Here is a 20,046-nt window from a genome sequence, read left to right as displayed (position 1 = left end):
AATCTTTGTTGTATTATGATCTAAAGTGCAGAAACAGAATTGAGGACTAAGATAAAGTATTCTCTTCCTGAGTTAGGCGGTCATAAAATAGTGGTTGACTTAAACATGTCTTCACTATACACGTGATTATTTATGGATTCATTTTGAAATAAAGTCTTGAGATAAATTTGTCGCACGAAAGATGCGTTTTTGTCACTAGTAGGTTGTGGTTGTGAGTCATTTTCAGCCGTGTTGAGATATCACATAACTTCACTCTCCTTACTCTACACTCTCTTTCCTTTGTCAACCAAAAAAAGGGATAATAATGATTTACAAAGGAACGAGGATTGCAAACAGTAAACTTGGAGAGTCTTTAACTTGTGAAGACATTTTGACGTGTAATTTTTCATTCGTGGCTAAGTAATTTTTCAAATGAATAAAGGGGGTAAGTTTCTGAAGAAACTGTAATGCTGCGTCGGTGGGAGAGTATAACAGGGTAATTTAGTATTATCAACTGGGTTGATAACGTAAATTGGCCATCGTAAAGAGTTTAAAAGCTGACGTTTCGAGCGTTAGCCCTTCGTCTACTGCTCTGACTAGGGGCTGTTATTTGAAGAAAAAAAATAATTACTCAAAAACAAGCCATGAATTTTTATCAGTAATTGCCATAGCAACAACATTTAGGTTCTGAAAGAGTCGTCCATAGTAGTCCAAGGCTGTAGGTTTTTATTACTGACCTCCTACCGAGTGCAATGTGATAAACATTTGCCAAGGGAGAAATTATTTATGCATATGTGATATCCAAAGCCTTGTAAAGTACTCTATAGAGCCACCTTAAATATATTTCTTGAAATGAACGACACTTTTAAAATAAAAAAAACCCGTTTCGACGGTTCTTCTGTCATCTTCAGTTCTATACGCTCATATTTCTCTGCTATGTCGTGGATGATATGATTACATAGAACTAAAGATGACAGAAGAACTGTGGAAACGTTTTTTGATTTTAAAAGTGTCGTTCATTTTCTTGAATTCGTTACATATCTGCTTCTATCCAGATCTTTTGGTAATATCATCCACGACATAGCAGAGAAATATGAGCACATAGAACTGAAGATGACAGAAGAACTGTGGAAATATATATGTTGTTTAATTTTAAAAGTGTCGTACATTTTCTTAAACTCGTTACATATTTGCTTCTATCCAGATCTTTTGACAATATCATCCACGACATAGCAGAAAAATATGAGCACATAGAACTGAAGATGACAGAAGAACTGTGGAATTATATATGTTGTTTAATTTTAAAAGTGTCGTTCATTTTCTTAAACTCGTTACATATCTGCTTCTATTCAGATCTTTTGACAATATCATCCACGACATAGGCAGAGAAATATGAGCACATAGAACTGAAGATGACAAAAAACTGTGGAAACATGTTTTTTAATTTTAAAAGTGTCATTCATTTTCTTAAATTCGTTACATATCTGCTTCTATAAGCACAGGTATCACCTCTGATTGGTTGATAGATATTGTAATTTAATATGAGACCAGATAAGGAATAAGTATAGTATCGCTTCTGAGTGGGAGGCTTCGAAAATAATCAATATAGTAATTAAATACATTAAATATTCCAGATAATAAACGTTGATATAACTTTTTAGTATAACTACACTTGTTCAGTAACGCTAAGTAAATCAATTATTACACTGTTTGGAAAAAAAAATTACCCATGCTTTATAGATATCTGAATTGTATTTTTCTTCGAACTAATTCCTATACGGCTTTAATCAATTTCCGTCTTCAACAGTCTTGTTTTTTTTTTTTTTTTTTCTTTAAACGCCTTGTTTTTTTTAATTGTATTGATCTCATAACTTCCTTTACCGATTCCCTTGGGATTATATTTGATTGACAGTGTGTTCTGGTTTTGGTTTGTATAAAACTCAAGAGCAAAACGACAATCGTTTATTAGAAGTGTCCTTCCCGGAGAATTGAGACAGAAAACACTCAAGGTAGGTTATGGATCGTCTTAGGATGCAAAGCTGATTCAAGTTTATAAAAACAGAGACCACATAAAATCCAAAAATCCTGACCTTCACCCTGTTTCGTATGTAAAACCTTTACCACATAATCCTCGAAGAAACCGCGAGGGAAACTCTTAGAACAAAATCTGCTGTAAGAAAAAAACAGTTATTACCTTACTTGAGAATTTCAAGATTATCTGAATTTGATGAATTCACTTCTTCTGCCATTCACGCCCGATACTGCTTCAGTAAGTCGTTCATTTCGTTTATCACTCCTCTGATTACAGACTTAGTTGGGCTTCCACTCAAATATGTCATTCTTCATTACTTTTTGTTTTTTTTTTAGCTTCGTACTTTTTTATACTCAATCACCATTACTTATGGTTGATTTAACCAAACCCGATCCTCGGATGTAACGTAATGTTTGAATTGAATGAAATTATAAATTCTATCTTATTTTTGTCTCTCTGTAGGGATTTGCTAAACATGAGAAACTTGGTCATTTTGTTGATTTTCGTGAGCTGTGCATTGTCTGTGGCGGCTGGTAAGTGCAGAACGAAACTTAAAATTCTTTCAAGTGAATCTGAATGCGAAGGAGGAGAGATTGTGAGCTGGAGTTGGTTGGTTACAGCTCCTTACCCCATGAAAACTTTCTACATTGGAGAATGGTGGGGTGTGATCTAGGAAATTTTAATCAGCTCGGTGACCAAGGCTAGGGTTCGCCACATTATGCTCGATATTTTACATCATTAGTTTATTTCTTAATGCTCGGAAAATGTCACAATTACGCTCAGTTAGCATCGCTGTTGTGTTGCATCACAATTAATATGAGAACTTCTGGAACTGCTGGAAGCTATTTTTTTTCTTGTTGTTTTTTTATGGTACCTGGCTAATTTTTAACTAGGCCTAGTCTTAAAGTTTGAAAATATGTTATTCCTTATTTATTTTTAACTCGTGGATACGCGATAGCGCAGAAACGAGTTGTTGTGGGGACTTTGGGATATGCAAATTGGCGTGAACTCCTCGTAATTAGTCGCAAATTTGAAGGATCTTCGAATCGTCCATCCGCTAAACATAACGAGGAGCAGCGAGAATCACGAAGTGTTTGTGAGTGACAGAGAGAGCTGTTGACATGGAAATTGGAAATCCCACGGAAACATGAACCCATTGTTGTGTGATCTTCCAGAATGTTTTAGAAGTAGCTGTGTCATCCCTGAATCAATATATAAATAGAATCTATTGTAATGTTACGGAACGTTCTAGATCCTCAACCGTACCTATAAAAGCCGAGCTTGTAACTAGATGTAGCGAGTAGTTTAGTTGCTGGTATAGCCCGTCAGATATCAATAAAGGTGTATGCTGCAGAATACAAGATGTCCACACTTCACCCATGACATAAAAGAAATGTTAATTTACAGCATAATTTCTTTCGTTTACGTCAATTTCGGTCTTTTCGTTATAGTCGTTTCGTTTTGTTATTTTTCTATGCAATCGTGACTGTTCTGATGGTAAGAATGAATTATGATCGGTTTCTACAAGTCGTTGCCGAGCACGTGACCATAATCTGGCCGGTGTTGTTTTGATCACTTGACGATCTTTTTCGCTCAAAACACACGACTCCCCGCCGAATTTGGTGGGCCGGCCCCGTATGGGGGTGCCTCCTCACCTTGGCGGTATTTTAAGTTTTTTTTTTCTTTGTTGCTTTGGGTATTTTATAGTCGTTAGGGTCGGCAGCCATTGCACTGCGGCTGTCTTACCGCCTAAAATACAAAAAATTACAGCTCTTCTCACTGAAACGACTTACATAGGAATTAATTCACAAAGAACCAGTGGGGAGGCGAAAGAAGGAAAAAAAAACGGTCTGGCTGCACTGGTGACCAGGCATGAAGAGATCCTGAATTAAGGGGAATGAGACTTAAACAGAAATGTTGATGAAGTCTGATAGGATTAAGCGATGTACTTACATGTATATTGCTTTACTTTTTTCCGTCAGCTTGCGAGGATAAGAACGTACATTGTAAATCCTGGGCATTTAACGGTGAATGCGGAAAAAATCCAAAGTACATGCTATTCAATTGCCCCAAAAGTTGCGGAGTCTGTCCAGGTATGCATGTCATGCTTTTTTTCTCTCTTTCTTGTGCTTACATTTTGATTCTGCTGCCAATTTATATACACCAATGGGCATTCCCTGACTTTTCAATCATACTGTTTTTATTCAAAAATATTTTTTTCACCAACCCCACCCCTCCGATCTCACCTCTCCCCCCTACTCCTCCCCCGATGGCCACATCTGCATAACTGTTAGCTTTCTTTGGATGATTCGTGTAAAGACATCAAAGCAAAAGACCTTTTGCGTATATTAGCGTATGCCATATACCACAATGGGTGGGTTGTCGTTGAATTTAATTGCAACCCTCAATAAAGGCCCTTTTAATTACAGCTCTTCTCCTCACCGAAATGACTTATATGGGAATTAATTCACAACGAACGAGTGGGGAGGCGAAATTAGGAAAACAAAAACGGTCCGGCAGCACAGGTGACCAGGCATGAGGAGATCCTGATTCTGGGGAATGTGATTCAGACAGAAATGTTGATGAAGTCTGATAAGATTAGGCGATGTACTTACATGTATATTGCTTTACTTTTTTCCGTCAGTTTGCGAGGATAAGAACGAACATTGTAAATCCTGGGCATTTCACGATGAATGTGTAAAAAATCCAAAGTACATGCTGTTCAATTGCCCCAAAAGTTGCGGAGTCTGTCCAGGTATGCATGATGCTCAAGAAGTGAAATAGATTACCCATAATTAAAATTTTGTAATGATAGATCCATGTAATGCTCTTTTATCTCTTTCTTGTGCTTGCATTTTGATTCGGCTGCCATTTTGTACACACAAATGGGCATCCCTGACCTTTCAATCATAGTTTTTTTTATTCAAAAATACTTTTTCACCACCTCCCCCTACTCCTGCCCCGACGGCCACATCTGCATAACTGTTAGCTTTCTTTGGATGATTCGTGTAAAGACACCAACGTAAAAGGCCTTTTGCGTATATTAGCGTATGCCATAAGCCACAATGGGTGAGTTCTGGTTGAATTTAATAGCAACGGTCCGGCTTCACGGGTGACCAGGCATGAAGAGATCCTGATTCAGAGGAATGTGACTCAAACAGAAATGTTGATGAAATCTGATAAGATTAAGCGATGCACTTACATGTATATTGCTTTATTTTTTTTCCGTCAGCTTGCGAGGACAAGAACGAACATTTTAAATCCTGGGCATTTAACGGTGAATGCGGAAAAAATCCAAAGTACATGCTATTCAATTGCCCCAAAAGTTGTGGAGTCTGTCCAAGTATGCATGATGCTCAAGAAGTGAAATAGATTACCCATAACTTTTTAAAATTTTTTAAGCTCTTCCCCCCTCCCCCCGACTCCTTCCCCGATGGACACCTCTATATAACTGTTAGCTTTCTTTGTTGTCACCACGACGGTTCAGCATTAAATTTGGGTGATTTGTGTAAAGACTTCAAACAAAGAGACCTTTTGCGTTTATTAGCGCATGCCATATACCACAATCGATGAGTTCTCGTTGAATTTAAATGCAATCCTCTGTATAGGCCCTCGTAATTACAGCTCTTTCTCTCACTGAAATGACTTGCATGGGAATTAATTCACAAGGAACGAGTGGGAAGGCGAAATTTGGAAAAAAGAAAAGGTCCGGTAGCATGGGTGACCAGGCATGATGAGATCTCGCGATGTACTAGCATCCCATCATGCTAAGGGAACCGAGTTAAACTATAGCCGGGTGGGCCATGTGACTCGAATACAGACATTTTTTACTCAGCTGTATCTATGAAATACATTTCTGAGTTAAATCCGACGCTGTTTCACAATTTCATTTTCATATTTTTTTTACGAATCTACCAAGCTAATGACATCATATCAAGAAATTGAAGACCGGCAAACTGTTCAAATAAAATAAACATTCCGAAATTCAATGGTTTTTTTTTTCAATGCGAATGCAAAACAAACACGAGACTACGCAAATGTTATTAACTGAACTAAATGAAAAACAAATTATCACAGAATTAGATAAAGTGCTTCTTGGTTTTCTGGATAAAGTGATAATCAAATGGCTTAATACGCGCAACAGATTGAAGGTCAGTAAATAATGATTATTCGAAAACGAAACTTCTCTCCAGCTTTAGTTTACGCAACACCAAGAAAAACTATAAATCGAACTCGAAGATTGAACCAGTTAACAAGACAGTGTTTTTTTCATTTCCATGGGCCGTTACGCCTAACGACAAGTTAAGAAAAGAGCCGAAATTAAAATGGCACTGATGTAAGGTATCTTTAGAGGGCTCTACCGTTACCATAGCTACCGAATAAATGATCGAAAATTGAGGGTTGCAGGAAATTCTGCGCCTGCACAAAAATATTCATATTTTACTGATGCTGCCACCCGAAATTCGCTCAACCTTGTAAACGAACCTTTTTTCGGAAAGCTCCTGAAACAAAATTTGTCGTAAATCAGAATCCCAGGAAACCATATTCCTTACGTGTACGCGCTAATAAAATAATTCGTCCATAATAATTTAAGTGTTGTCTTTCTCTGCTAGCAAGAAGTCATGTTTCGTCGTAGAGGATTTGGTTTATTCGACTTATTCAGTTTAAGAAAGAAGAGGAACTGAGCTGAGCTATTAAATAAGCTATCGTGCATTTGAATAGGGGGTGGGGAGTAGGGGGGGTTAAGGTTCTGAAGAAACTGTGGTGCTGCATCGGTGGGGTGGGTTGTGTGGACATTAGCCCTTCACTCTGGGAGGATGGTAGCAGTCAAGTTTGGCGAGTTTTCATTTCCAACATACGTGAATGTTTGTTTTCATCATATCTCCCTTCACTGCAAACGAAGATTTAGAGGGAAGCCAACATTTATGCCAAAGTTTAATTCGAATCTACGACGTAATGACACATATCGATTCAAAGAACGATCAAGAATGCTATTGTCAGAGGAAGGAAAATGACGGAATATTTTGATTTTCAGAATTTATTTCCTCTTTCTGTTATAGGGGGTGGGGTGGGGAGAGGAGGTTGAATCAAATCCACCGAGATGGGGATGTGAGTCCATCAGTGGACGTGCACATTTTTCGGTTATGTAGGTGCATTAATTTTTATTAGATCCTTGGTTAAATTTTTGGCAGGGTAATTTTTCATTCGAGGTTAAAGAAAAAGGCTTAAACCCCTTCAGCTGGACACCTAGAACCGGAAACTTTTTGTGATACTTTTTCGTCATACTGGCCTAGAGGTCTACATATTTAATCTTTGTTGTATTATGATCTAAAGTGCGGGAACAGAATTGAGGACTAAGATAAAGTATTCTATTCCTGAGCTAGGCGGTCGTATAATAGTGGTTGACTTACATATGTCTTCACTATACACGTGATTATTTATTGATTCATTTTGAAATAAAGTCTTTAGATAAATTTGTCTCACGAAAGATTCGTTTTTTTCATTAGTAGGTTGTGGTTGTAATTCATTTTCAGCCGTGTTGAGATATCACATACCTTCACTCTCCTTACTCTACACTCTCTTTCCTTTGTCAACCAAAAATGGGGTAATAATGATTTACAAAGGAACGAGGATTGCAAACAGTAAACTTGGAGAGTCTTAACAGACATTTTGACGTGTAATTTTACTTTCGTAGCTAAGTAATATTTCAAATGAATAAAGGGGGTAAGTTTCTAAAGAAACTGTGATGCTGCGTCGGTGGGAGAGTATAACAGGGTAATTTAGAATTATCAACTGAGTTGATAACGTATATTGGCCATCGCAAATAGTTTAGAAGCGGACGTTTTGAGCGTTGAAGTTTCTCGTCACGAATTCAGTGTTAACACGAGTAAGCGTCCCCCCTATCCCCGATAACTGCCGCGGCCGAAGTTCGCTACACCTAAGTCGATTTCACCAACATTATAAGGAAGACTATTTCAATACTTTATTTACCACAGAACTAAGGAGAGTTTACAATATATTGGCACCCAGCCACTTGTACAATTATGTAACTTTAAAAATTTATGCCTGGAGTTTCTAACTTTCATAGGTAATATTCATACTCATGTAAATCTCGATCGTTTGTTGTTGTAAGTCTACGCCTAAGTTTAGAACGCAAAGTTAATGCTCGAGGGGACATTTATTGTCTAAGTGTAATTTGCTACGAATATCTTAACTAACGAAAACATTTCCATACGTTGACTGTCACTATTTCAAATCTAGTTACTTATATCTAGAATCTTGAGCAGATGAGGTGAGTTGCTGGCCGTACATATAGAGTAGATTTTGGCGACCGAAGCTACGAGTAGAAGGTATTGAGAGATTGCAATAATTATTAATTATTGTAATTTGAAAAGTTATTCAGGGGGTTTGCTGATGTAGCGAGCTCGAAGTTGAATATTTAGAACATGAAGCGAACATTTAGTTAAATATAGCGAACATGTAGCGAACACGAAGCGAACATGAAGCGAACATGAAGCGAACATGTAGCGAACATGTAGCGAACATGTAGCGAACATGAAGCGAACATGTAGCGAACATGTAGCGAACATGTAGCGAACATGAAGCGAACATGAAGCGAACATGTAGCCAACGCGAACTTAGCGAAAAAATATAAAACTTCGGTTTCACCAAAAGCACTCGCACGTTTCATTCTGAAGCCTCTTGTTACTTCCAGAAATTAAACTTTTTTTGGAGAATATAACAGACTTCTTCTTACGTTTTATTATTTTTAGCATAATTATTCCCTTTTAAAGAGATGTTTCTTTTCATCTCTCCTCCAATATATTTCTCAGAACTCTGGGACTCTAATGTGAGTCGATTATAATTAAGGATTTCATGCAGAAAGAGGGAACAATTCTGCATTTTGTCTAGTGAAAACCATATAACACGAAACCATAGGGCACGATTTTCAGCTCTTTTAAACAATCACAGTTAGCCTTTTTAAATAACGAATCACAAAAAATAGAATCACACGAATCTTTCACCGATTCTCCAATTAAAAATGTACTTCCAAGAAACGACTCCGACTAGTAATTGAAAAATAAGTTAGTAACTGCTGAGTGTATGTCACTTACCACAAGGAAGCAAACTATTCACCAAGATAAAAAAGCGTGATTCCACGGTCCGATAACGGGTGCATGGGCGCTCCCCTAAGTAACAATGACAGGCCGTTCGTTATAGTGCGAATTCAGCATGTTAAATTTTTGATACTGTAAAATTTCGGTTATAAGCCCTTGGCTAATACTAACTACTTAATAACCGGGCGCGAGGGCTTAACTGTAAAATTCCAGACTGAGGGAAGAAATTTTTGCTTTATGGACCGAGCCTCTGGGCGAGGTCCATAAATCAAAATTTCAGCCCGAAATTATGGAATTTTACAGTAAAGCCCGAGCAAACAAGGTTATTAAGTTTTTTTATAATATGGCTTCAAATAGGTAAAGCGCGCGAAATAGAGTGAACTTCTACATTACCTTCATTTTCCGTCACAATTTCGTCAGGATAATAAAATTCAGAAAAGAAATGTTTTTCAGAACGCATAGTTAAAGAAGAGATACGTTTTTTGTTCAATTTCTTGCTTTTTTAACGAAGTTCCTTTCAGCGAAAGTCACTAAGTTCGCTAGGTTTTGTAAACCAAAACCGTGGCGGAAAAAATCTGCTATGCCAGTGGGCGTTTACCGGGGGATTACGGACCGCTAATTAACCAATCTGAGCGCGCGTACTATCGCAGCCATATAATAAAACTTTGTAAAGGGTTTTGGGTAGGTTTAGCGGATTGAAAAGCGTTTGGAAACAAGCCATGGTAATGTTGATCTAAATTCGTTTTTAATTTAAAGTCATATTAAAGCAAAATTTCCAGTTAGCACTGTCATCCAGTAGAGGGGGGAAGGGGGGTTATCGGGGGGCCTATAACCGGATTGTTTTGTCTGCAGGTGTCAAACTCACTAAGCTGGGTATTACATTGAACCCAGTGAAAAGTGAATTTGCTTACCTGTACTGGCAATGCCAAGTGTGTCAGTGTGAGTTTCCCAATCTCTAAAAAACTTTCCTGACTCGTTCAGTTTGGTGTAGTGCTATAAAACATCAGATGCAATAATTTTAATAAGTGTGTTGCAGTGATAACATAAGTATGCGATTCACATAAAGGACAACACAAGGAATAGTGCATATGGCAAGCACTTCAATAATCAATATGACTGAGAATTTACCAGTATTATATAAGAAATCATGAGCTAGAACTGACAGTCGGTCATCAGGAAAATGCCAGCCAGTTTGGTCATGTTTGACAAAACTGCAACTGTGGTCAAACATTTAAGTAACAAAATTAATTGCTCAACATAATGCTGTAGATTAGAAACAATTTCTCATTTAGTTCAGTTGCTACACATACGACAGGATGAAATTTAAAAATAAATTTGAGAACTAGAATCAAAATAATCATAAAAAGTTTTGTTAGACCAGAGGGATTTTGAAAGTCAGATATATGTACTCTTGAGAAAAAAAAAAGGCACTCTAACAATAAATAATAAGCATAGCACACCTTGGACTTGTAGGCATAACCAAATACAATAATAATAAACACTTACCAAATCTTTCGGCATGCATGTCTCCAAAATTCACGTTGACGTGATGTCGTGATGCCGATGTTAGATATCCCAGAAGCACATACAATTATGCCGGGACTTCAACCTGGGTGAACCAGAGAGGATATATAACACTTGCTAGAACTTCGATACCATGTGCGAACCAAAAGTACTGCTCATGTTATATATCCCAGAAGCACTCAGGCATACAATTATGCCAGGACTTCAACCTGGGTGAACCAAAGAGGATATATAACACTTGCTAGAACTTCAATATCTTGTGCGAACCAAAATACTTATTATGTTATATATCCCAGAAGCACTCAGGCATACAACTATGCCAGGACTTCAACCTGGGTGAACCAAAGAGGATATATTACACTTGCTAGAACTTCGATTTACCATCTGCGAACCAAAATACTTATTATGTTATATATCCCAAAAGCACTCAGGCATACAACTATGCCAGGACTTCAACCTGGGTGAACCAGAGAGGACATATAACATTTGAGGGTCTCTACTGGTATTCTGAAGAAATCAAAGATTTATGCTGAAAAAGGAAGATCTTGTAACTGAAGCTTAGGCTTAAAAGTTTATGTAACACAATGATTTCAATCTAGATAATGAACAAGTAGATCTGCTGAAAAAATGAAAAGTGAACCAGACTTTTCTTACTCCTGTATTGTTCTTTGGTAAAATTCCTTAGTTACTTTTCATGTGCAACAATATTGTTCACTTTCCTTATCACACTAAGTCAGTGTTCCTCTTTTTCCTAACTCCTTGGAAGTTTACCTGGATCATTTCCTCACAGAATGTAAACTGATTTAGTAAGTATGTTTCAGCAACATCTTTGTCTTTAAAAAAACCTTCTCAGGTTTTCTAATGGCAGTGACTGGGTGACAATTTCTTCAATGTTCTCAAGAAACCTGCGTTCTGTTGAACCTAAAAACGATACAAAGATCACGCTTTAGTAAATACTGCTAAAGTTGTTAAATCACCTTAGGCTGGGGGTGGGGATTAAAAGTTGTTCAGTTAACAATAGTTCATGGTTACTATAGCTTTTCATTATTCTGTATGATTGTTATTAATTGAAGACAAAGTTATTGTTATTAGCTTTGACAACCACACTAAGTAAGGAATAGTCTTTTTGTTCTAAAAGCTTGAAGAAAACAATACATTAATTATAGTATTAAAGATATGGCATTAAATACAACATAATTTACTTTCCTAGTTGTGTGTTGGTTGTTGTATTTATGTTGCATGACTTGTTTAGCTACATTGGCTTGGTATTACATGGTTGCCACAGCCATAGGTGTTTGAAATTCCCTGACTTTTCCCTGACTTTTCCCTGACCTGTGGCAACCATGTATTAGCACTTGGCCAAGGGAAAAGAGGGAGAGGAAAAAAAACATTCTTGAATTTTATGGTCAATGAAGTACGCTTATTTACTCTGTTGGAGTCTTTTGTAGAAAAAGTGACTGTCACAATAGCTGTTTGCATCAATCTGATGTATGACTGTATACCTGAGAATGACAACACTTGAATGATGTGCCGCTCAATACCACTTTCCTGGCCAGGCTTTGTCTTTACTACGATTCTGTCCCTTCCCTTCATACTGTCTGGTCCATACTCGGCTAAAACAGCATTGCAATTTTTAAGGCTCCCACACTCATACGCAAACATTCCCAGTGAACATAGCAACTGCTCTGTATTCCGCAGCTCGCAATGAAGAGTGCATAGGTTTACATCACACAACTCTTCTTCAAGGAGAAACAGCAAGTCATCCCTAACACCCTTCCATCTAAAATATTAGCAAAGGAGAAGTAATATAAAAAATTACTGAAAGTTGACCTTTTATTTTATACCTAAACATTATCAAGCTTAGATATTTATCAGTTTCTCCTGTGCATATAATGTAATTACAATTATGCCAGATTGTAATTATGCACAATTACAATCAAGCTAATTCCTAGGAAGTTGTCTGCAGTTTCTCTAAAGACAATAACGCTTATATCTACAACCATAGAAAATTAATGTAAGGTATAATGGAGAAGGCTAAACAGGGATTAATAAAATACTTGTTTACTGAAAATAGTTTTGTAATCAAAATTTAATACATAGATGCATGTCTAAAGTCTGAGGTGTGTACAAAAAAATTAATCACATAACCAAAAACACATAAATAACATACAGCTGCCCTTGTAAAATGATTGCATTAAAAAATTAAATGGGCTTACTGACCCTCCAACATTTGCCTTGCTCTTGATAAAGCATTCTGCACAGGATTCACCACGTTCAACCCCTGGACATGCACATCCCTGCAATAAAATAGAGAACGATATTTTATTGTTTACCAGATAGTGAGAGCTTGCAACAAGAAAAGACAAAAATTCAAGGGGTATCGCTAAGGTATGTTTGCTGAGTAACAGGACTATTTTACAGGTCGACATCAAGGAACCACAAAACAAGGAAACCAAGGATTACGGTTAACAACGATTTATAAACGATCATAAAATATCGGTCCCACTTGTGCCAAAGATTATGAATCAAGACAACAAACAAGGCAAACAATGGACAAGAAGTCAAAATCTTATGGAAAATGTGAGGTGACACTAAAGGATCTGATTACAAACCAATAGGAAAACAGAAAAAAAATTGTAACTACGTCCATAAATAGGCACACAATCAAAGTAATTGATAATTGATCGAATTGAAATTGAATCCTTTGTCTATAATAGTATCCTTAACAAGCTTGATACAATTAAAAACTGTGAAGAAGAAGTTGAAGTTGAGTATGAATTTTAATTACCCATATACCAAAACTTACAGTGAAAACACTATTATAAAATGACTTGTGCACATCCAGTGACATAGGAACTACATTTCATGGCTACTTCTGTGATAACTTACCCGTATAACTTTACAGAACACACAGCACTCTGTGTCCAACCCTCTCTGACATAGACCTTCCATTTCTTCATCTGACTCATTATCTTCACTCTTTCGTTTGATAAGCATTATCAGTGCCTTGTAATCAAGCGTAACTGTCATAAAAAAACAAGATGAATAATTAAGTTTTCTTGAATGTCACATCCCGACATTAACAAATATGATTTTAATGTCCATTAACAGGCTTCTTCTGGGATCACATCCCAAAATGCCTTTTATTTTAATTAATCAGTCTGCATTTACTGTCATCAGCATTTCTACAGCCTGCCTTAGAAATGCAGATAGTTACAATCTTTAGGAACACATCCAAGAAGAAAATGAGGAAATTGATTCTTAAGTATTGTTTTTTTTTAAGGTGATGGAGTCGGTAATTTAGCAGTAGGTAAAGGGCCATTCAAGCCTATAGTGGCCCATCAGGCTTTGTACCCTTACCTTGGATTCAGGAGCATAAAGTGACAAGAGTATTTCTATGCACACCCGGATGGGGCGCTAGCCCATCAAAGGGTTATACATGCCAGGATTAAGTTCACTGGTACTTTTTCAATCCCCTGAGCTCAGACACTGTGAGTATTGCCTATGAATACAACACAATTACTCTGGCCAGGACTTGAAACCCAGATCACTAGATCTCAAGTTCAGCACACTCACCACTGATAATTACAATGCAGATCACTATGTCTTCCTTATTAAGTAAGGTAAGGTCTGGGTTTGGGCCCAGAAGTCACCCACCAGCGTCAAAGCTTATCCGGATTTCAGTAGCACTAAGGGACTAGGAGTATTTCTACTGCACCCTGGATGGGATGCTGGTCAATAAAAGAGTTATCCCTGCCCAGCATTAAATTTGCCAATTGATACACATTCATATACATTTATATCATTTGTGGGTGGAGAGAAGCACTGTGAAAGTTGAATGTCTTGCCCAGGAACACAACACAATGGCCTCGGCTAGGGTTTCAACCCGGACTGCTTGATCTGGAGTCCAGTGCTCACATGAAACATTAGGCACTTACAAATTCAGCAGATGGAGGTATTCTACAATTTTATTATTATACTATATGTTTTAATAGCAAGCAGAAGAAAGAAATACATGTAATTCTGAAAATAAATATAACTTCAATATATAAAGGAACTCCAGCAATAAGCTGGATATTTTTCCTTGGCCCTACAGTGGCCTAGGAAAGTATATTTAATCACCTGTAAATTTGACTTTAAAGTGTCTTCCATCAATAGTTATTCCATTTTTCTTGATGGCATTTTTTGGGCATTGATTTCCTTTATTAGGGCTTCAACATTGATCCTACAGAAAAAAAAAACAGTTTAAACTCATTTAATTGAACTCCTAACTTAATGATGTCAAGCTACTCGACATGAATTTTCCTACAGGAATGCCGCATATTTTGGAATTCAGGAGATACCAGTCCCTCGAATCGCTCGTGGAGTGCAGCAATTCAGCTCTTAGAATATCGAAGGCATCCATGCCGCACAGCACCTGATCGAAATGAGAACACCCGCTCTTGTGAGTAATGTCTGAAATTCAACCTCAAGAAATGTCAAAAGAAAAATCCAGCCCCTCAAAATAAACAGGTTTGACGCCATTTGAGGCTGTACACAACAGTGTTAATGTAATCACCGAACGCTCCCCTGTTGAAACCACAAATCGAGAGCGATGATAGCTACTGAGCTGGATCATGACGTCACACCATAGCAACCAAACCCCACGAATTTTTTTAACATCCGGTTTGCTCTGGCTCGTCATGTATCTGCTTCTATCCAGACCTCATGTCGTATATCACTTGAGAGGTTCCGGAAACAAGCTAAATACTAATTGAATAACAAATTGGCGCACATGACTTTTATCCAAAGCACAATATTGTTAAAAGTAGTTTTTAAAGGAGCTGGGTGCTATTCGTATAAGTTACCTGATCATAAATTCGGTGCGGAGGATGAAAAGTACTACTTGTTTACACCTTAAGTCACCTCTGAGAAAAAGAGGTTTCGAACATACTAAATTTAAGAATTTGTTCATGCTTAGCGTCGAGTTATGGATGCACGCGGGAAGTTTAGAAAGCACGAAAAATGCGTAAGAGTAGCTCGAGGCGCAGCCGAGAGCAACTCTAGCTTTTTGAGTGTATAGCGGCTCAATAGAACTTATATAGGGCAAGCACGTACTGAGGACCTCTTGACTCGCATGCAAATTTGGTTAGTAAGTCGTGCATCAGTCCCCACCTTGTCAAGATTTAAGAGGTCATAATTTACCATCATCCATGCAACATCAGTCATAGCTTGACCACAAGAGACAAGGCTAGGGATATCAGCTAAGGTATCCAACTAACCAGTCTTCACTTCAATTATTACGGTTCGTCCCTCTTTGTGAAAGATCATACAAAATTGAAAACGCATTTACTCCTACATTAGCGTTCTTTATTAAGCTTAATTTAACCCTTGACAAACATTTCAAAATCTACAACACAAAAATTGAAAAACCTAGTTATGTTCTCTCCTTAAATGCGCACTTTAAATATGTCTGCGTGCTAAATGTCAAAGGCATGGTGCTCCACCAGAAAGTGCTAGAGTCTAGTTGAACTTCAGGTTCTGTAACCGATGATGTACACATCACTCCATTCCTGGGCTTCCAGCTCGCCTGCAATGTGCTTTTTCTTACTTTTCAGACTCGTGGGGTGATACAACTTCACTTTCAACTCCCTCTTATCCTTGACAGGAAACCATGCGTTGATGGAGTTGACAATGTTGATGCCATCGCCAGTGGCTACGTTCATGTACTGCTTGAAATCCTTGCCACCGCCACTCGTGAAAATCTCGTAGTAGCCTCGCTGAAAGGAACCATTTCCGATCGTAGTCATGAATGTATAAACGAGGACCTCTTTTGCTTCGGCTGGAATTTCAGGGAGATCGAACGAGTAGGTAATCTCAGATTCGTGGAATCCTGGAAGTTTGCCTAGGCTATCAGTTTGTATGGGCACCCAGTCACACTGCATATTTTCGTTGGTCTGAGGCTTGCACAGATCTTTCTTAGACTAGGAATAGTATCGATGTGCAAAATTAAACTAGGGAGAGGCTGTTTTATTTGAAAAGAAACCTCCCATACAATCATAATGACAGCCAATGAGGTTTTATCCACGTGGTTTACGGTTTTCAATAAAAAGGGAAATGTGGGTCTTTGATGACGTTGAATTAACCCATTGGACCGTTTTGTTTGACAGGACAACTCCCAAACTGTCATGACGACAAGAATGAGGTTTCATCCTCGTGGTTTGCGGTATTTGATCAAAGATACATCAAATCAACTAATTGCTCAGATAACCACGATATTATAAGAGTTTGTCTGGGAATATTTACGACCGCTCTTAGGAACGAAAAAAATATGGTCAAATTCTCCAAAAAAATACCTCACCTTACTTCCACAGTGCGTCGCTTGTTATCTGACCGCTTAGTATGTAAAAAAGAACCCATTATAGCGAGTTATTCATTTCTAGGTTTACTACCTACATAAGAGGGCATCTCTTACTGCACGAGTTACTAACCAAATTTGCATGCGAGTCAAGAGGTCCTTTGAGGTAAATTTGCATCAAAACGATCGAAGAAGCATTCGGTCTCGAAATGAACCACGAAATCAAAAACAGCGTCGATGTGAACAGTGGAAAAAACCAGAGAAAAGTTAGTATTCTTATCAGGTAAAGCCTGGAAAGAGATTTAAGGTGGCTTTGTAACCTAGTTGAAGTAGTGCCAACGGGTATCGAGGAACTACGGGCTAAAATCCCTTCGAAGTTTTAATCTTTTTTTCATGTTTTCCGATTCATTTGTCGCTGACTTAGTTATGTTTCTTCTGTAGAATTTTTATTTGGACTTAAGACAACAGCATCACAGTGCGGATAGTACTCCTATCACAATCAGGCAACTTGAGTCACTCATAAGACTCACTCAGGTATAAACATTAATTTCGCCATAAAGTCTTACGGTTGAATCAAGCATTAAGGTAACGAGAAAGATAGATATCATCATCACCATTTAAAGAAGCTCTTGATTGTTTAACGATGTCTCCTTGTCAGTACCATAGGAAATTTTTTGTAGATAACAGTGTAGAGAGCATACTAAGAAATATCCGAGAGCTATTATAGTAGTTATTACCGTAGTTATTCGGTTATAAGGCGCACTCGGCTATAAGACGCACCCCCAATTCGGCAACTTCATTATTGCAAGTTTTCAAACTGAGAAAATCGCTAAAATACTTGGTTATAAGGCGCACCGTTGTTTGGGGAGTAAAGATCGGTCAAGTTTATTGTAAATTCTTTCATAAACTTACCAAAAAGCGAAAAAGTCGCGTATTGGTTTTAGTTTACCGTTAATCAACAAAAGCAGAATTGTCGCACACGCAACCGCGCACACAAACAAAAGCCTTGATTAAACAAGATGTACCGCCGAGAATGCAGGTCTCAGTGCACTAAAAAGGCTGAAAGGATGAAGAAGGTATTTACCTCTTCGCTTGTTTATAGTCTTCGGTTTTCCGCAGAAATAAGACTCTATCAAAAGAAAACACTGCAAAAATTTGCTACCATCATTCTACTAAAAAACTCCATTCTACGTGTGCCAATTAAAGTTATTTGTTTTGAACTGAATTTTTAATTATTTTCTTGTACGTGTTGTGCCGTCAATGCTTGCGTCATTGCTTGTAATGAAAACATCTCCCAACAGAAATGCCCCAACATCGAACCGCAAAAATTTTTTCTTGCAAAACTTACAGAAAGAAACGCCATTCCGCGTACAAGGAGGCGATTTCTAACGATCACGGCTTGAGATGCGCGAAAAGGCTAGCCAACAAGACGGCAAGGATGTGGTGGAGATCATGAATTACAGGCTCCTGGACACGTTTAACCACGACTTTGGAAATCTGGATTTTCAACGCTCTCAACATGGCTCCGGAAAGAGCTCAAGAGCACAGGTTAGTCTTCGTATGAAAGGAGGTTCGGTACTCATCGTCAAGTACCCAGCAAAGTCTGTCTTAAATAATTGACAGAAGAGCTAACTGCGTTCATTTTTCCTTCGTTCGCTTATAAAATCTCTTTTTTTAACACACAAGCATCAAATTCGCACAGAAAACTCCATTTTAGGCCACCAAGGGTAGAGCAAACGCCATTCTTTGCGGTGAGACGGGTACTCAATAATGGATTATTCGCCTTATGGGTCTGTTGAATCATTCCTGTTACGGTTTTATTTGGGAGACTTTGTCTCAGTTTGTTAAGAAGGAGTTGTAGTCCGTGATTGCTGAATTCTTTTTATCTTGCAGTCAAAACGCTTCGTTGCAGAGCTAAGTCGCATTTCAGAGAGGGAATACAACTCACTTTTCATTGTTGCGAAGGTAACTGGGACGCTTTTCTTTAGTAAGAACTTAACTTTAATAAGATTAATTTTCTAACAAATGAATGCAATTAGAGCGAGAGTAGATCGGCTTCTCATATGGGCGCTATTTATTTGGGATATATTTTCCTGCATGTTCCTCACGTGAGCAGATTGTGCGCATTTTTTCATTGCTTCTAATGTATCAAAATGCTGGCGCTCCTTTCTGTAATTAACATTAAAATATTTCATATCAGGACTTAAGAGATTACATTCCAAGAGTCGTTGGGTTCTCGATGATTTTAGAAATTTAAGTAGGCAAATAAGATTAAGAAGGTGTCTTTGTTTTTCGCCTTTTTCCACCCATTAAATCTGGAGATACAAAGTTCAAGTTAAGAGTACTTTTTCTTAAATATGGTTGCTCCACTGGCGTGCCGCGTGCCCTGAAGTTTCGCAATCATTTAATGTGTGTCTGAAGTGCCTGGTTTGCCAGTCACTTCTTCTTGAATGATCCACTCAGAGGGATCTCATTTAAAAAAAGTTTCAGTCTGAAAAGCACCTTTTTTTCATATTTACTTGTGATAGGATCTACGACTGCAGATTCGTAATTTCGACGACTTTGTTTTCTCCCTAAACAACCAAGGGTTTCTTCTGAAGAAGGGACCGAGAGTCTACCAGCTGCAGACCTCGAACTGCCTGTAATTGATAAGTAAGCTGCCGGGGATGTTTGATGGAGATTGTGTCCTGGAAAAGGGCAAGACCGTGTAAAAATACTAGACCTGTATCACTGAGGATATTCGGAAGAAAGCTTTCTACGTTAAAATAAAAATTTGGTTCCTTAGGTCCTCAACTTAAGTTACACTCGTGCAGAAGAACTGAACTATTTAGTTAGTTTCTATTATATAGACGTGTTTTTTTCCTACAGTACCACAGTAACAAACCCCTCTAAAGTACAAATACTAAATGAAATCACGGATTAAGATTTAATGGCCGAAAGCGCTTCAAAAAATTATGTTTCCATTCTTTTAATAATAAAAATAATAATAATAATAACAATGATAATCTGTCTTTAATAAATCAGAAACAACAAACGTGTAACTTTACAATATATCA

At 37.8% G+C, this 20,046-nt stretch overlaps 4 protein-coding genes across 13 annotated transcripts in view; 2 read left to right on the top strand and 2 right to left on the bottom strand.

The window, feature by feature from the left end:
• The first annotated feature begins 1,870 nt into the window (after positions 1-1,870).
• LOC113682819 (uncharacterized) overlaps positions 1,871-20,046 on the top strand; it is a 29,583-nt gene continuing 11,407 nt past the window's right edge. For 2 of the 3 annotated variants that reach the window (XM_089211372.1, XM_089211369.1), the window contains exons 1-3: positions 1,871-1,988; positions 2,474-2,544; positions 3,994-4,104. In XM_089211372.1, coding sequence (XP_089067498.1) covers positions 2,487-2,544; positions 3,994-4,104 — 169 coding nt within the window. In that variant the 5' untranslated portion in view covers positions 1,871-1,988; positions 2,474-2,486. Of the gene's footprint in view, positions 1,989-2,473; positions 2,545-3,993; positions 4,105-4,660; positions 4,767-20,046 lie in introns of those variants that run through there. The other variant, XM_089211371.1, reaches the window with a different exon arrangement.
• On the bottom strand, positions 4,727-15,209 carry LOC149043119 (uncharacterized). 6 transcript variants are annotated; one of them, XR_016188158.1, is made up of 10 exons: positions 15,071-15,209; positions 14,776-14,878; positions 13,543-13,676; positions 12,874-12,950; positions 12,156-12,433; positions 11,425-11,574; positions 10,636-10,738; positions 10,041-10,122; positions 9,127-9,201; positions 7,973-8,348 (listed from the first exon to the last, which is right to left on the bottom strand). XR_016188158.1 is itself a non-coding variant. In XM_089211377.1 (5 exons), the coding sequence occupies exons 2-5, from the start codon at positions 13,648-13,650 to the stop codon at positions 11,489-11,491; spliced, it is 549 nt and encodes a 182-aa protein (XP_089067503.1). In that variant the 5' UTR covers positions 13,651-13,676; positions 14,776-14,914; the 3' UTR covers positions 11,206-11,488. The 6 variants fall into 6 exon arrangements, 2 of the variants coding, with proteins under 2 accessions (XP_089067503.1, XP_089067504.1); XR_016188159.1 differs by lacking the exons at positions 7,973-8,348; positions 15,071-15,209 and adding an exon at positions 4,727-4,778 and having other exon boundaries at positions 14,776-14,914; XR_016188161.1 differs by lacking the exons at positions 13,543-13,676; positions 14,776-14,878; positions 15,071-15,209 and adding an exon at positions 13,460-13,540 and having other exon boundaries at positions 8,210-8,348.
• LOC113682821 (uncharacterized) lies at positions 15,981-16,701 on the bottom strand. The gene has a single exon (XM_027200003.2). It carries the CDS (start codon positions 16,575-16,577, stop codon positions 16,167-16,169), a length of 411 nt encoding a protein of 136 aa, XP_027055804.2. The 5' UTR covers positions 16,578-16,701; the 3' UTR covers positions 15,981-16,166.
• On the top strand, positions 17,136-19,971 carry LOC149043118 (DNA helicase MCM8-like). Of its 3 annotated transcripts, none has more exons than XM_089211388.1 (5): positions 17,136-17,256; positions 17,432-17,524; positions 18,341-18,538; positions 18,884-18,955; positions 19,519-19,971. In XM_089211388.1, exons 3-5 carry the CDS (start codon positions 18,395-18,397, stop codon positions 19,633-19,635), a joined length of 333 nt encoding a protein of 110 aa, XP_089067514.1. In that variant the 5' UTR covers positions 17,136-17,256; positions 17,432-17,524; positions 18,341-18,394; the 3' UTR covers positions 19,636-19,971. The 3 variants fall into 3 exon arrangements, with proteins under 3 accessions (XP_089067514.1, XP_089067513.1, XP_089067515.1); XM_089211387.1 differs by having other exon boundaries at positions 17,139-17,273; XM_089211389.1 differs by lacking the exon at positions 17,136-17,256 and having other exon boundaries at positions 17,442-17,524; positions 18,292-18,538.

This window comes from Pocillopora damicornis, chromosome 7, assembly GCF_964200805.1.
Source record: "Pocillopora damicornis chromosome 7, jaPocDami1.2, whole genome shotgun sequence".
Taxonomy (NCBI): domain Eukaryota; kingdom Metazoa; phylum Cnidaria; class Anthozoa; order Scleractinia; family Pocilloporidae; genus Pocillopora; species Pocillopora damicornis.
Note: the sequence above shows the minus strand (reverse complement) of the source record. Positions and strands in the feature narration are given on the sequence as shown.